This window comes from Lepisosteus oculatus, chromosome 22, assembly GCF_040954835.1.
Source record: "Lepisosteus oculatus isolate fLepOcu1 chromosome 22, fLepOcu1.hap2, whole genome shotgun sequence".
In the NCBI taxonomy this organism is placed as follows: Eukaryota; Metazoa; Chordata; class Actinopteri; order Semionotiformes; family Lepisosteidae; genus Lepisosteus; species Lepisosteus oculatus.
In genome coordinates, this window is record NC_090717.1 from 14,636,713 (window position 1) to 14,650,003 (window position 13,291).

Consider the following 13,291-nt stretch of genomic DNA (forward strand, 5'->3'; position numbering starts at 1 on the left):
CTGACAATTCCAAATTGGATGGGTATATAATTAAATTTAGGAAAAAGACCATAAAGATGCTCAGCATTAAATTGTGAGAGTGCAGAGAAGTGGTGTGCAGTTTTCAACACATCAGATTGTTGGGTAACAGACAGGAACTGTGCTGCCTTGCGCAGCTGATATCTTACTGCAGCTGTAGGTGTACAGTATTAGTCATCAGTCACCTCTTCTGTAAAATCATCTCCCTGTGTGTGTGGCACTGTCTTTGCTCCTGTGCCTTAAAACTCTTCAGGAGCATCCATGAGCTCCATGCACAAAGCCAGCCATACCCCTAACGCTACCCCTGACCCCAAAACGCCTTGTTCCGACTGCAGGGGACTGTGGAGGACCCAAGTGTTAGGCCTGAGCCTGTGTGCATTAAATTAAGACCACATGATTATATTGATCCCTCATTTCACCAGGTAAGTCTACTGAGGACAGGTTCTGCTGCACCATGATGGCCGAAGGCTCACAATGCATGTCACACAGGAGACCACACAGCGAAAGAAAGAGAAGGCAAACAAGAAATTAAACACATCTCCTGTGCTTCTCTCCCATGTAGCCTGAGGGTTTGAATGAAAGCAGGGGATAGGGGTGGGGGTGCAGCTCTGACCTCCACTCTATACGTCCCAGTGCAGCCCATCCAGCTACAGCCTCAAATCCCCACAGTCAGTGCTTTCCTTTCTGCCCTGCTCACAATGCAAACTGCTTACGGCCACAGCGATTGTTCTGGGCGGCCGGGGGCTTTGGCAGATATGATGACAGGCGGGTTTGGCCGGCGGAGGGGGGGCTCTGATGACACGTGCACTTCCTTTGTGCAGAGAGCCGGGAGCGCTCCTCTTGCCAGGGTATAAAAAGGCTTTGCAGGGCAGAGAGGCCAGCAAGCACCAGCTGACCGCACTGCACTGCAGCTCTGCAAGCAGGTAAGAGGCAGAGAACCGCAGCAGCAGCAACCAGTCACCTGCCAAGCAAGTTGAGACAGACCTCCAGCCCAGCACACGGCTGGCCCTTGTGGCAATGAGCTGGAGCAGACAAGCTCAGCCGCGGCCCTCAGTGAGTGCCCAGCTGCCGGACAGCCGGACACGAGGCAGATGGAGCTGCTGAGAACAGCAGGCCATCAGTGAGGGTCCGTGGCTCTCAGCCTTGGTGCACAGGGATGCTGTCTGATGCTCTCCTGGTGACTCACTGCTATTTGGAGGAAACTCTTTTTTTTTGTCCTGGGATGAGTTTTGGGGCAGCCTATGGGCCACACTGGGCTTTGGTGTATAACGAGCCTGGGAGTGCAGCCTGGAATGGTGTGGCTGTGGAGGTTCTGGAAGGATCTCTAGGAATCTCTGTTGGATATACTGGGATCTGCAGGGATCTTGAACAAGTCCAGCAATCTGCAAGATCCTGTGCACTGAAACCAAGCTAATATTTGGTGTCTCAGGAGCTCCTGCTGTTTCACAGGCCAGGCCCCTGCCTGTGCTGTGATTCCCCAGCAGTCTCCGTGGCTCAGCTGTGACACCAGGCTGTCCACCTCTGGCAGGGCAGAAGGAGAGCAGGGAGCTGTGTCAGGGCAGCCACCAGACATTCTGTCATTGTGCTACAGCACTGGCACACTGATAGTGCTGTAGTAATGGAGACTGTTTGACTGGGTTCCATACCATTGGGGTGACTGTGTTGTGGGTGATGCTCTTCAGATATAAACCTGCTCTATCTCTCCTTTCTGCATCTTCTTTAAGCTCTCAGACTCTCCTAAACCCTCATCATGTCTCAGACCGCTAAGTCCGCCACCAGCCAGGGCACCGATGCCAAGGACAAAGGCACCCCTGCACCTGCGCCCACCAGCAAGGCCACCAAGACGGGGGAACCCAGCATGGGCTCCTACAGAGTGAGTGAAACGGGGCAGGAACACCCAGCACTACCCTGTACTATTCTGTCCTATCCCTTCTGCACTCAGCACTGTACTGGGGACAGGCACTGTATGGGCCTCTGTGCTTCCTCTGCAGATGATCGTGTACGAGCAGGAGAACTTCCAGGGCCGCTACATGGAGTTCCAGAACGAGTGTGTGAACCTGTGCGACCGCGGCTTCGACAGGGTGCGCAGTGTGCGCATCGAGTGTGGCCCGTGAGTCCCGCCCTCCCGCCCGCCACCATTGCTCCTGCTGCCATGACCCGCGCAGTGCAGTAGACTACACCACACCCTGCAACAGCGCACACTCTGCAGGACCACTGCTGCTACACAGTGCTGAGATTCTGAACATTCACACTCACCATCCACAGAAATTAGCACTGGTTATGTCTTCAGTCTCTTCCTCCCTTGGTGAGTCCTCTGACATTTTTTTTCTCATCCTGCTCTTCCTCTGTCATGTCCTTCCTCTCTTTATCTCTTGCTCTCCTCCTCAACTTCCCTCCCTCTCTCTTTCTGTCTCTCCCTCCTTCTTTCTCTCTGGCTCTTCTCCTTCCCTCTCTCCCCTCTATTCTGTCTCCAGCTGGGTTGCCTATGAGCAGAACAATTTCCGTGGGGAGATGTTCATCCTGGAGAAGGGAGAGTATCCTCGCTGGGACACCTGGTCCAACAGCTATCGCAGCGACTGCTTCATGTCCTTCAGGCCCGTCCGCATGGTGAGGCCCGCTGGCATGCTGACATCCTCTCTGACATGCTGATACGTTCACTGCCACAGTTGTTGCCACACTGGCACGTTGGCACGTTCCCTGACATGCTTACACACCAACACACTCACTGACACCCTGAAACACTGATGGGCACACTGAAGTGCAGTCTTAGAACTCATTCTAGTTTAAGATGAACAGGTTTGCATCACTACTAATATCAGTCCCAATAATAACACTTCCCCTCCAGGACAACCAGGAGCACAAGATCTGTCTGTTCGAGTGCGCTGACTTCAAGGGCAACAAGATGGAGATCCAGGAGGACGATGTGCCCAGTCTGTGGGCGTACGGCTTCTGTGACCGTGTGGGCAGCGTGAGGGTGCCTGGGGGAGCGTGAGTACTGGGAGCTGGAGAGGGAGAGGGACTGGGAGTGGGACTGGGAGTGGGACTGGGGGAGAGAGGGAAAGGGACTGGGAGAGTAAGAGGAACTGGGGAAGAGATGAAGAATTCGGCTGTGGTGGTGCAGGTGGGTTAATGTTTTGCAGAACAAGACGTACTCAATATTTCCTAGAGGGGACTGCTGGCAATACTGAGGTGCACATGTAGACCTGAGCTGAAAACTGACCTGAGGTGAAATGAATAAATCTCTCTCTCTCTTCGCAGCTGGGTGGGGTACCAGTATCCTGGGTACAGGGGCTACCAGTACCTGTTTGAGTGTGGGGATTACAGGCACTGGAACGAGTGGTGTGCCTTCCAGCCACAGATCCAGTCCATGCGCCGGATTCGCGACATGCAGTGGCACCAGCAGGGCTGCTTCAACTTCACCATGGCCAGCAAGTGAGCGCCCCCCACAGGCCGCAGCCTGCATCGCGCCGTGACCCACGGCCATTTTTATCCCATTCTGAGACCCCATTTTAAAATAATATTTAATCTTTTTTAAAAAAGAAAGCCTTGAAACTTGACCCGGAACCCCTTCCCTCCCTTCCATCAACGAGAACCATAATGGAGCGTGTCCACTGGGACGTGACTGACTTTGTGAAGCCAAATAAACATTTTGGAAGACAGATCTGTGGGTTTCTCCTGTTTTTTGTTGATTGTGTGTTCCTGTTGCTTCTTTTCACTCTCTGTTCTGCCCATCCTTGCTCTCCGCTCTCTCGCCTCTCTTATTCACTTGCTTCTCTGTCCATTTCTGCTGCACATTGAGTTCTCATGTCCAGACCTGAGTCCGACAGTCCCTCACAGCAAGACCAGGGTCCAGCAGGGTCCAGTCCCACACAGCAAGACCAGGGTCCAGGAGGGTCCAGTCCCTCACAGCAAGACCAGGGTCCAGAAGGGTCCAGTCCCACACAGCAAGACCAGGGTCCAGAAGGGTCCAGTCACACACAGCAGGTGCGCTGTCCAGCAGGGTCCAGTCCCTCACAGCAAGACCAGGGTCCAGAACAGTCCAGTCCCACACAGCAGGTGCGCTGTCCAGAAGGGTCCAGTCCCACACAGCAGGTCCGCTGTCCAGAAGGGTCCAGTCCCACACACCAAGACCAGGGTCCAGAACAGTTCAGTCCCACAAAGCAGGTCCGCTGTCCAGAAGGGTCCAGTCCCACACAGCAGCTCTGCTGTCCAGCAGGGTCCAGTCACACACAGCAAGATCAGGGTCCAGCAGGGTCCAGTCCCTCACAGCAAGACCAGGGTCCAGAACAGTCCGGCAAGCACTGGCGGGTTGCTCGATCAAGGGCAGTTCCACAAAGTCACCGCAAGGGGCCGCTGTATCCCTGCACACGCACGTAGTCCGTTGTGGCAGCAGGGCCAGACATGGAGCTCAGCAGAGGGTCAGGAGGAAACAACTTCACTGCAGCACAGCTCGTCTCAGGCCAGACCGGCACTTTGCTGTGAGAAACTGCATTTTGGAGCAATGCAGCAAGGTAAAGTGTAGTCCAAAGTATTTCAGATCACTTTCAGATCAAGCGCTTTTGAACTCCAATGTGTCCAGCGCAGTTTCAGTGTGAAATGCCCTTTATGGAATTTGAGCGCAGTAATTGTGCCCAGGCGGTGTGACAACACCGGGGGACAGACGGGTTTACTAGATAAGAGCCGGAACCCCGAGTGAACTGGGCGGCAGTGACTGTGCTGTGAATATTATTATAATTATTTTTATGCGTCTCATCGATGTTGCACTTTGAGCTGAAAGACTGACTATTTTTCAAACTTTTAAACGACATTAAATAATACTAGCAAAGAGAAAAGGGTATCCAAAAAAATCAAGTGAACAAAAACAAACCACAAAACACTTGTCCGCTGTCGGAGGTCAAGTACAAATCACGGAGCCCCAGAAGTAGCGATTTTTACAGACGCCGACTGCGGCGCTGGGCGGCTGAGCCCCCCTCTGGCAGTGTGGGTCTGACGTCACTGGCGTGACGCGCTGCCCCGCCGGTCCTGCCCCCGGTCTGCTCGGAGACGAACGGGTGTTGTGTTTCAAAACACTGGGTACCATCGGTTTGCGCTCACGGAGGTCGGCGAGCTGGCATCGGGAGTGTGAGGAGGAGGGAAGCCGCAGCAGCGCAGGGAGAATCGGAGCCGAAGGTAAACTTGCGCCCTTCCTCTTTCCCGACGTCGCGGCCGCCGTCTGCGGGCTGGGTCTGCCCCGGCCGGGGGAGCAGCAGAGTAGCGGAAAGTTTTTGTCACAGCCGTGCCTCCAGCCCCCGGTTAGAGATTGGCGCTTCCTGACAGGCTGGGCTGCAGGCTGGCCGCCTGGAGCGTCTCGGGGCTCCGTGCGCCCTGTACCCCCGACATCTCCAGCGGGGCAGGCTCGGACCCGGGCCGTGACAGCATGCACGCCGGCGGGCCTGTGAAGTCGGGGAGCTCTGCGGGAAAAAGCGCAATCGTGGCGGGCGCGCTGTGCTTCCGTGCGGGGATGCGCGGCTCAGTCGTTGACTGTACGGTGACGGTAGCGGAGCCTCTCTTTCTCTTCCGCGACCGGCTGAGCAGGGCCCCCGCAGCTGCCGGGTGGGGGAACTGCGTGGTTCGTGTTGGTCGCAGTCAGGGGAGCGCCGGCCGGAGGGGTGATTGTGCGTCGTTCTGCTGGCACACGACGTGTGCTGCTGTATTAAAATATGCACCAAACTCGCGTCCCCCAACGGTTCATAAAGTATTCAGTTATTGTTCGAGTTATCTCAAAATATAACCCCCTGTGTGCAGTGCGCATAGTGACATATGCAACATGTCGTGCTATGTTTGTGCCGGCTCTGTTTTGTGCCGGTGTTGTGGCATCTGGGTAGAGTGAACACACCATACATGCTGAGGCTCTGACCGAGTCTGTGTCCTGGACTCTGTGCTGTCCAGAGCCTGCTGACCTGTGTGCGTGCGTGCTGGCCAGACCCCTCTGACCTGTGTGTGTGTGTGCTGTCCAGAGGTCACTGACCTGTGTGTTTGTGACTTACAGTCCCCATGCAAAAGCTTTTTAATATAGTGGAGTGATTAGTTCAATTATCTGTGCACTCCAGTCAGTTGAAATAAGGATTGGGGAGGTGTCGCCAACAGGTCAGAATCCTCATGCACAGGAGCAGAAGCTTAACTGACCTCTGTATCACCGCCGATATTGATCTGATATTGGTGTGTAGCAGATTGTATTGATAAGGTAGCCCCATTGCTCATGCTGCTGTTTGAAATTCAGCAAAGGCTTCAGTTTCACATGGTTGCAAGAGGCTGAGTTGAAGCTGGAGGGCAGGTTGTACATGAATATACACAACATTCAAGTTATAAGAAAATGTTGATTCTAAAGGGGAGTGACGAGGAGGCATGGCTACTTTTTCAGCTTCAGGGTCCTGGGCTCGAGTCCCCTTGTTTATAACAGCGCCTTTACAGGTGCCTTCTCAAAGTGCTTTACAGAACAACAATAGAAAATACACAAGAAATGCACAATGTTTGTGTGGGTTGCCACCATCCAAAGGTACGCGTATCCAGGTGGATGGTGTCCTTGTGTTGTCGGCCCACAGTGCCCTGGTGTACTGTAGGCCGGGTTGGCGCGACCCGGCTTGTGGGAGGACTAGGACTGGGTGGAAGGCTGCTCCTCGTGGGCCAGCCAGTGCCACATGCAGGCTGCAGGAGAGCAGAGCCATCGGCCTGTCAGTCCAGGGTTTTGTTTCTGCTGATGGGAATTTTCACAGCCTTGTGCTCCAGAGTCAGTTCTGTCTGCCCAGATGTCCAGACATGAAGGTGAAAATCTATCAAGAGGCAAGAGGCTGTAAATGAATGTTTTTCCATCTGGGCTTTATTTTCCATTGTAATTAATTGGAGCCTGATTATCAATGTAGTAAGAGTGGGGCACATTTAGTACTGGAGCTGGCAGCTGTGGGCACTGTGCCAGCTCCAGGGGCTCTTCCTCTGGGTGCTCAGTGTCAGAGTCGCAGTTCTCAACTCGGCAGCTGGCTGTTCACACCTGCCCTTCCTCTACACGGCTTCACTTCCTGTGCAGGTGTGAGTCGAGGGCTGCTCTCTTACACCTCTGCTCTCTACCTCTCTCTAGTAAGAGCGGGAGAGATAAGAGGGGATACAAGCAAACATCTAGCTTGTTTGGGAGGAAGTTGCTAATTGTATCAGCTTCAACAACAGGCCAGGACAGCTTGTTCCAGACTCCCACAGCCCTTCATGAAAAGTCAATGCACTTCCCTGTAGTTTCCACATGTATCGTCTATTTCATTGTTGGTTCTGATGAAATGTGCTGAGGTTACTTTGTCAATGAATTTGAAGAGTCAGAGTACTTGAATCAGTTCCCCTGTAGTTTTATCTGTTCAAGGCTAAAGAGAGTCAGTTATTCCGTTCTTGAGCAGGGAATATTACAAGACAACTTGCTCTCCACCACCTACTCTGTTGGTTTAAGGTCAGAAGAGCAATTTGTGTCACATGGCCACAGGATTTTACCAAGATGTTTACAATGGGGACCAGGACACAGAACAGTACAGTGGGCAAATAACACAGAACAAATTTAAGAGAACAAAGACATGCACAACAATCAGCTAAAGACAGTGAAGATGTGTGTATGTCTCTCCCCAGCCCTCGTTGTCTGACGTTGCTCCCTCTCCCTCACTCTTTTTATCTCCACTTTCTGTATCTGTGCCTCCACCTGTGAACGTGCAGATATGAGCCTTTATCTCTCGCCATCAGGGTTTTCTGGGCTGTTTCCTGTAGCTGTGTGCTGATGGAGGCAGGAAGGGGAGGCTTAGAGTGTCCAGACCGTGCAGAGGGGGCTGGGAAGAGAGCCGGGGCAGACTGACGCATTCACCCACACTCCGAACACCACAGGCTCGGAGCCGGCACTGCGGCTGCCAAGTTCACCTTTCTGTGCAGAAAGAGGAAACTGCAAGAAACAAGAAGCCAGAGGGCCTGCAAACAGAGCGATCACTGGCAGATTGCAGTCTGAGACAGAGACAGAGACAGAGACAGAGGCGGAGGGCTGAGGGTGGAGGCAGAGAGGCGGAGGGCTGAGGGTGGAGGCAGAGAGGCAGAGGCCAGAGGGCAGGCGGAGACCGTGAGACCATGAGAGCCATCGCTGGTGTGGACAGGCCTGGGCCTGGGCTGAAGAATCCAGTCAATGCGTGCTGTGTCACTGATTAACCCACACTGGACAGGAAGTCTTCTCTTCCTGTTGCCCTGCAGTTTCAGCTCTGTGCTTGTGACCTCTGACTCAGAGTGCGAAACCCAGTAGCCTGAACGCTGGCCAGAGCTACTGAACATGCTGCACTTACTGACTGAACATTGTACAGAATATACTCACAGTGCATAGCTGCCGTCTGTAAATGAGGCTTTCCAAGGTTATGTCTTAGTGCTGAGGTTTTCCTTCCTCTTAAGTGGGAACAAACTTTTTTAACACACACATTGCACATTTTTATGTTTATTCATTCTGTGGAAATGGGCTTGTAAAGTTGTGGTATTTGCCTCTTGAAACTTGCAATATAACCCTGAGTATAATTCGCAGTCACACTGTACCCCTGTACAGTGTGCACAGTACAGTGATCTGCTGTACAGGCCCTGTATACCACAGCATGCACACAGAGAGCAGTAGGGCCAGCCAGCCCAGGGCTCTTTCTCCCTCTCTCTCCGTCGTTATTGATGTTCAGCCAGCCTAATGCAGTTGTGTGAAAGCTGAGCTTCTCTCTCCAGCCCGTAATTTAGTGTTTGCGGTGGCTGAGGGATCGAACCCTGTCCCAGAGGATCTTGCTGCGCGCCAGGCTTAAGAGCCCCCCCGGGAATCGACACCCCCTGCCTCTCTCAGCTCGTCTGGCTCTCCGATTCTCTGTCCTGCCTTCTCACAGCTCGCAGCCGGGAGACCGGGCTCGTGCTGCGTCTCGTTTCTGAGCAGAGTCCTGTGCAGCCCCTGCCCGTGCACTGGTGAGTGTGAGTGGACTGGGAGTTGAGCACTGGTGGGGCCGTGGTGATGAGCTCCACCTCGCCGCCCTGCGGCCCCCGCGGGCTGCGGTTACTGTCAGAGCAGCTGGACCTGGAGGCCAGAGCGGGCTAATCACTGTTCCTCAGGCTGTGACAGGAGATCACACACTGGGCTGCCAGTTCAACTGAGTTCCCTCCACCCTCTCCCAGCAGGATTGGGACCCGTTGTGATTCTGGCAGGTGTGGGAACTCTGGGATGAGATTTCTGAATTTAGAGAAGAATGTTTCTCTAATCCCAAAATATGTGTCACAGTGCAGTAGAAAGTGCACCTCTGTCTGTGTTTCTCCCCGCTGGCAGTGGGAGCACAGCCTGTCCTCTCTGGGCAGCCAGGTCTGCCTGTGTCCAGCTTCTATGGCCAGGTTGTGGTCACTCTGCCTGTCCTCTCTGGGCAGTCAGGTCTGCCTGTGTCCAGTTTCTCTGGCCAGGCTGCGGTCACTGAGCCTGTACTTCGTCAGGGTCTGTTTCTTTTTGTTGTTTCTTATCTTGGTCAAATATTTGGCTAGTGTATATTGTCTGTTTAGGGTTCTGTTCTGTAGCATTCCAGTTTATATTGTGTTTGTGTGTGTGTCCCAGTGTGTAAGATATTGCTGTTTGATCTGTGCTGTGATGTGGTTGAATCTGAGTTGTGGTGCTCTCGCAGTGCTGTCCTGAGGCTGACTGGCTCGGGCCAGTCAGCCTCAGACCAGCTGGCTCAGGGGGCTCTTTGTTGGGCTCAGCTCTTGGCTCAGCAGGGCTTTGTGTTGGTAGTTTTCATTGCTGTTTTTGAGGTGTAGCCAATACTTAGATACTCTCTTCTGTATGTTTATCATTAGTGGGTACTGGCCTAATTTGGCCCTGCACGCATTGTTAGGAGTTTTTCTCTGCACACGGAGGATGTTTCTACAGATCTCCATGTGCAGAGTTTCTGTGGGGTGTTTGTCCCATTGAGAGTAGTCCTGGTCTGTGAGGGGACCACACTTCACTGCCATTTACGGCAATGGGTTGGATCACACTTTCAAATGTTTGGAGCCAGATTCTTGATGGGGGGTTGACTCTCTTCACTCCACGGTGTGTGCAGGTGACCTCTCTCTGTCCCTGCAGGTTTGCCATGACGGAGGAGCCTCACACGGCCAGGCTCTGAGGCCGGACAGGGGCTCTCTGCACGACGGTCGGCATGCGCCTGTCTCTGCGGCGCGTTGCCATGGCAGTGTGCTGTGCCGGGGCGACGCTGGCGCTGGTGCTTGTGTGCCAGCGGGTCCTGCTGTGCCAGCGGGCGGGAGGCTGGGGCAGGATGGTGCCGGAGCACGAGGGCGTGTCCGTGCGTGACTGGCGGCGAGTGGAGTACCGCTACAGCAAGGCCACGCCCCTGGTGTTCGTGGGCGGCGTCCCCCGCAGCGGCACCACGCTGATGAGAGCCATGCTGGACGCCCACCCCCTGATCCGCTGCGGAGAGGAGACGCGCGTCATCCCGCGCCTGCTGGCCATGCGGCAGGCCTGGGCGCGCTCCTCGCGCGAGAAGCAGCGGCTGGACGAGGCGGGGGTCACGGACCAAGTGCTCGACTCGGCCATTTCCTCCTTCATCCTGGAGGTCATCGCGCGGCACGGGGAGCCGGCGCCCGTGCTCTGCAACAAAGACCCCTTTACCCTGAAGAGCGCCCTCTACCTGTCACGCATCTTCCCCAGGTGAGACTCCCACACCCCTCCTTCACGCTAGGAGGTGCCAGGAGAGGACAGGAATTACAGGAGAGGAGATACAAGAGAGGATCCTCACTCCCCCCCCACTTCTTCCGGCCCTTTGCACTCCGTCACCCTCTTGCCCTCCCCCTCACGTCAGCAGCTGTGTTCTCCTGACCTTGCCCCTCTGCGAGCCTGGTTCCCTCCGCCTCTCACCTGTCCCTTCCGGCAGGTCGAAATTCCTGCTGATGTTCCGGGACGGCCGGGCAGCGGTGCACTCCATGATCACGCGGAAGGTGACGATCGCCGGTTTCGACCTGTCCAGCTACCGCGACTGCCTGTCCAAGTGGAGCCGCGCTATGGAGGCCATGCTGCTGCAGTGCCAGCAGGTGGGGCCGTTGCGCTGCATGGCGGTGCGCTACGAGACGCTGGTGCTGCAGCCGCGCCAGACCCTGCGCTCCATCCTGCGCTTCCTGGACGTTGCCTGGGACGAGGCTGTGCTGCACCACGAGGACGCCATCGGGCAGCCCGGGGGCGTGTCTCTGTCCAGGCAAGGGCTCGGTCTCGTGCCGGCATGGCTCTCCACCCGCCGGCCTCTGCGCTGTCTGTGCGCCGCGGGGCTGAGCTTGTCCCTGCTGCCCTCCCTCTGCAGGGTCGAGCGCTCCACCGACCAGGTGATCAAGCCCGTCAACCTGGAGGCGCTGTCCCGCTGGGTGGGCCACATCCCTGAGGACGTGCTGGCCGACATGGCCGACATCGCGCCCATGCTGAGCCGGCTGGGGTACGACCCTCACGCCAACCCACCCCGCTACGGAGAGGCGGAGCCCGCTGTCCTCAACAACACGGAGAGGGTGGGTGGGCTGCTTGCCGCCGCCTGCGCCTTGACTCCAGACACACTGGTCCCGGAAAGCAATAAGGAAACTGCAGTCCAGCGTTTGCTACAAAATTGAGCTGCTCCTTAAAGTATTTTAGTGTGTGTTTAGGTACGGGCTTGAATGGTTAACTGTCACCTCTTACTGTTGAACCTGACTCCAACATTACGGTCAATTACTGTTAATCCCCACTCTTATGTTACTATCAGTTAACTGTCTGTTCCGAATGGCAGATAGATGGGCAGGTTTGAGTCACAGATGACAGCAGGGTGCCTCCATACTGTCAGCAGTACTGAACTGTTGGGTTGACTTTTAATGGTGGAGACATACAAAGCAGTCAGTTAGGGGGTTTTTGTGCTCAGATGTCTGGGTGTCTCATAGCCCACAATTCCAGGAGACAGGAGGTTGAGGTTCTAGTCCTGCCTTTCTGCTCTGCGATACATCTCACTCATACAGCCAGTCACTCACTCTTTCATTCTCTTCGTCCTCGGAGACTCTCACTCTTTCACTGTCTTCCTCCTGCAGGTCTTGAAGGGGGATTATAAGACACCCTCCAAACTGAAAGGGCAGCTGCCGGTAAGAGAACGTCCGCTGTGAGCTGATGTGGCTCGTGTGCCAGGGAGTGGGTCAGTGAGTCAGTTTTCTCCAGTGTGCCACTCTGACTGTGTTCAATCCCGCCCAGGTGCTTCTGAATGTGTCGGACACAGAGAGGTGAGAGAGGAAGCAGCAGGTCAGTACGTCTTCCTCCTCCTGTCCATTTCTCCCCCCCCGCGACCCACACTCCTCCTCAAGCAGCTGCCTCTCTTTCAGACGGACACACAGCCAGACACGCAGGTGGACACAAAGACCCTGCGCAGCTGGAGCCGTCCCGAAACAGAGGGGTGTCCAACACCTGGACCTGCAGTGGACTGCTAGTGATGCCTCATGCATCGGATTCCCCTGCCCCACGAGCAGGGAGGAATGTCCCCCCGTCTGCGGCTCTCACTTTCTGTACTTCATGCTCTGCCCCTGTCTCCTCTCCCAACCCCCTCCCGCTGTCTTTTCTACTTTCCCCTCCCCTCTCCTCGTCGCAGCTCTGCAGTGTCCCCTGCTGTCTTCACATCCAGTGTCAGACTGCTCTGAGTGTCTCAGCCACACCAAATGGACAAGCGGTCAGCCGGTTCTGCTGGACAGCCAGTCGGGCCTCAGCCCCTGTCTTGGGGCAGGAGGGGGCTGGACCAGCAGTGGGAGCAGAGCTGGAGCCCGGCTGTGTGTTTGGACACTGGAGAAGCTTCACATCACTTCAGGGGTGCTGTGGAACGACACCCCACGTTTTTCTGAATGATTGAGTACACGATTCATAGAGGCTGGTCCTTCACTTGTCTACTTTCAATTAAATGGGAAAATCGGAAGGGGCAGTTGGGAAGGAGCCCGGGAGAAGTGGGTTATTGCGCTGTTGGGTTTTGTGTTTCATAGTGTTTGTATGTTCTCAAAGAGCTGTTGTTCTCTGAGTTTTTTACAAGTTGTATTGTGATAATAACAAAAGAATAAAAAAGATAAAATTCTTCCTTCTGAACCTTTGTTGTGAGCCGCTACTAAAGTCGAGAAGCCCATTGGAGACTTGTCCGTATTCTCTCTGCCCCTCATGCATTGCCCCAGTGTCTGAGCCTCTGACTCTGGGTCACGGACGGCCAGAGAGAGCGGAGAGAGTTGAGCTGCAGAAGCAGTGTCTGTGATC

General features: G+C 54.8%; 2 protein-coding genes across 4 annotated transcripts; both read left to right on the forward strand.

The window, feature by feature from the left end:
- The first annotated feature begins 836 nt into the window (after positions 1-836).
- crybb1 (crystallin, beta B1) lies at positions 837-3,677 on the forward strand. Its single transcript, XM_006640298.3, has 6 exons — positions 837-941; positions 1,743-1,891; positions 2,010-2,128; positions 2,493-2,625; positions 2,864-3,006; positions 3,277-3,677. Exons 2-6 carry the CDS (start codon positions 1,769-1,771, stop codon positions 3,452-3,454), a joined length of 696 nt encoding a protein of 231 aa, XP_006640361.1. The 5' UTR covers positions 837-941; positions 1,743-1,768; the 3' UTR covers positions 3,455-3,677.
- A 688-nt stretch (positions 3,678-4,365) lies between these two features.
- On the forward strand, positions 4,366-13,118 carry LOC102689636 (protein-tyrosine sulfotransferase 2). Of its 3 annotated transcripts, XM_015366212.2 has the most exons (8): positions 4,837-5,187; positions 8,916-8,991; positions 10,130-10,711; positions 10,935-11,252; positions 11,355-11,553; positions 12,100-12,150; positions 12,257-12,304; positions 12,385-13,118. In XM_015366212.2, exons 3-7 carry the CDS (start codon positions 10,203-10,205, stop codon positions 12,287-12,289), a joined length of 1,110 nt encoding a protein of 369 aa, XP_015221698.2. In that variant the 5' UTR covers positions 4,837-5,187; positions 8,916-8,991; positions 10,130-10,202; the 3' UTR covers positions 12,290-12,304; positions 12,385-13,118. The 3 variants fall into 3 exon arrangements, with proteins under 3 accessions (XP_015221699.2, XP_015221698.2, XP_006640541.2); XM_015366213.2 differs by lacking the exons at positions 4,837-5,187; positions 8,916-8,991 and adding an exon at positions 4,366-4,529; XM_006640478.3 differs by lacking the exon at positions 8,916-8,991.
- The last annotated feature ends 173 nt before the right edge of the window (positions 13,119-13,291 follow it).

Coding starts and splice junctions, on each gene's coding strand:
- crybb1 (XM_006640298.3), top strand. CDS start 1,769: ATGTCTCAGACCGCTAAGTCCGCCACCAGCCAGGGCACCGATGCCAAG. Junction 1,892..2,009: donor CCAGCATGGGCTCCTACAGA/GTGAGTGAAACG, acceptor CTTCCTCTGCAG/ATGATCGTGTACGAGCAGGA. Junction 3,007..3,276: donor GTGAGGGTGCCTGGGGGAGC/GTGAGTACTGGG, acceptor CTCTCTTCGCAG/CTGGGTGGGGTACCAGTATC.
- LOC102689636 (XM_015366213.2), top strand. CDS start 10,203: ATGCGCCTGTCTCTGCGGCGCGTTGCCATGGCAGTGTGCTGTGCCGGG. Junction 10,712..10,934: donor CTGTCACGCATCTTCCCCAG/GTGAGACTCCCA, acceptor CCCTTCCGGCAG/GTCGAAATTCCTGCTGATGT. Junction 11,554..12,099: donor TCCTCAACAACACGGAGAGG/GTGGGTGGGCTG, acceptor TTCCTCCTGCAG/GTCTTGAAGGGGGATTATAA.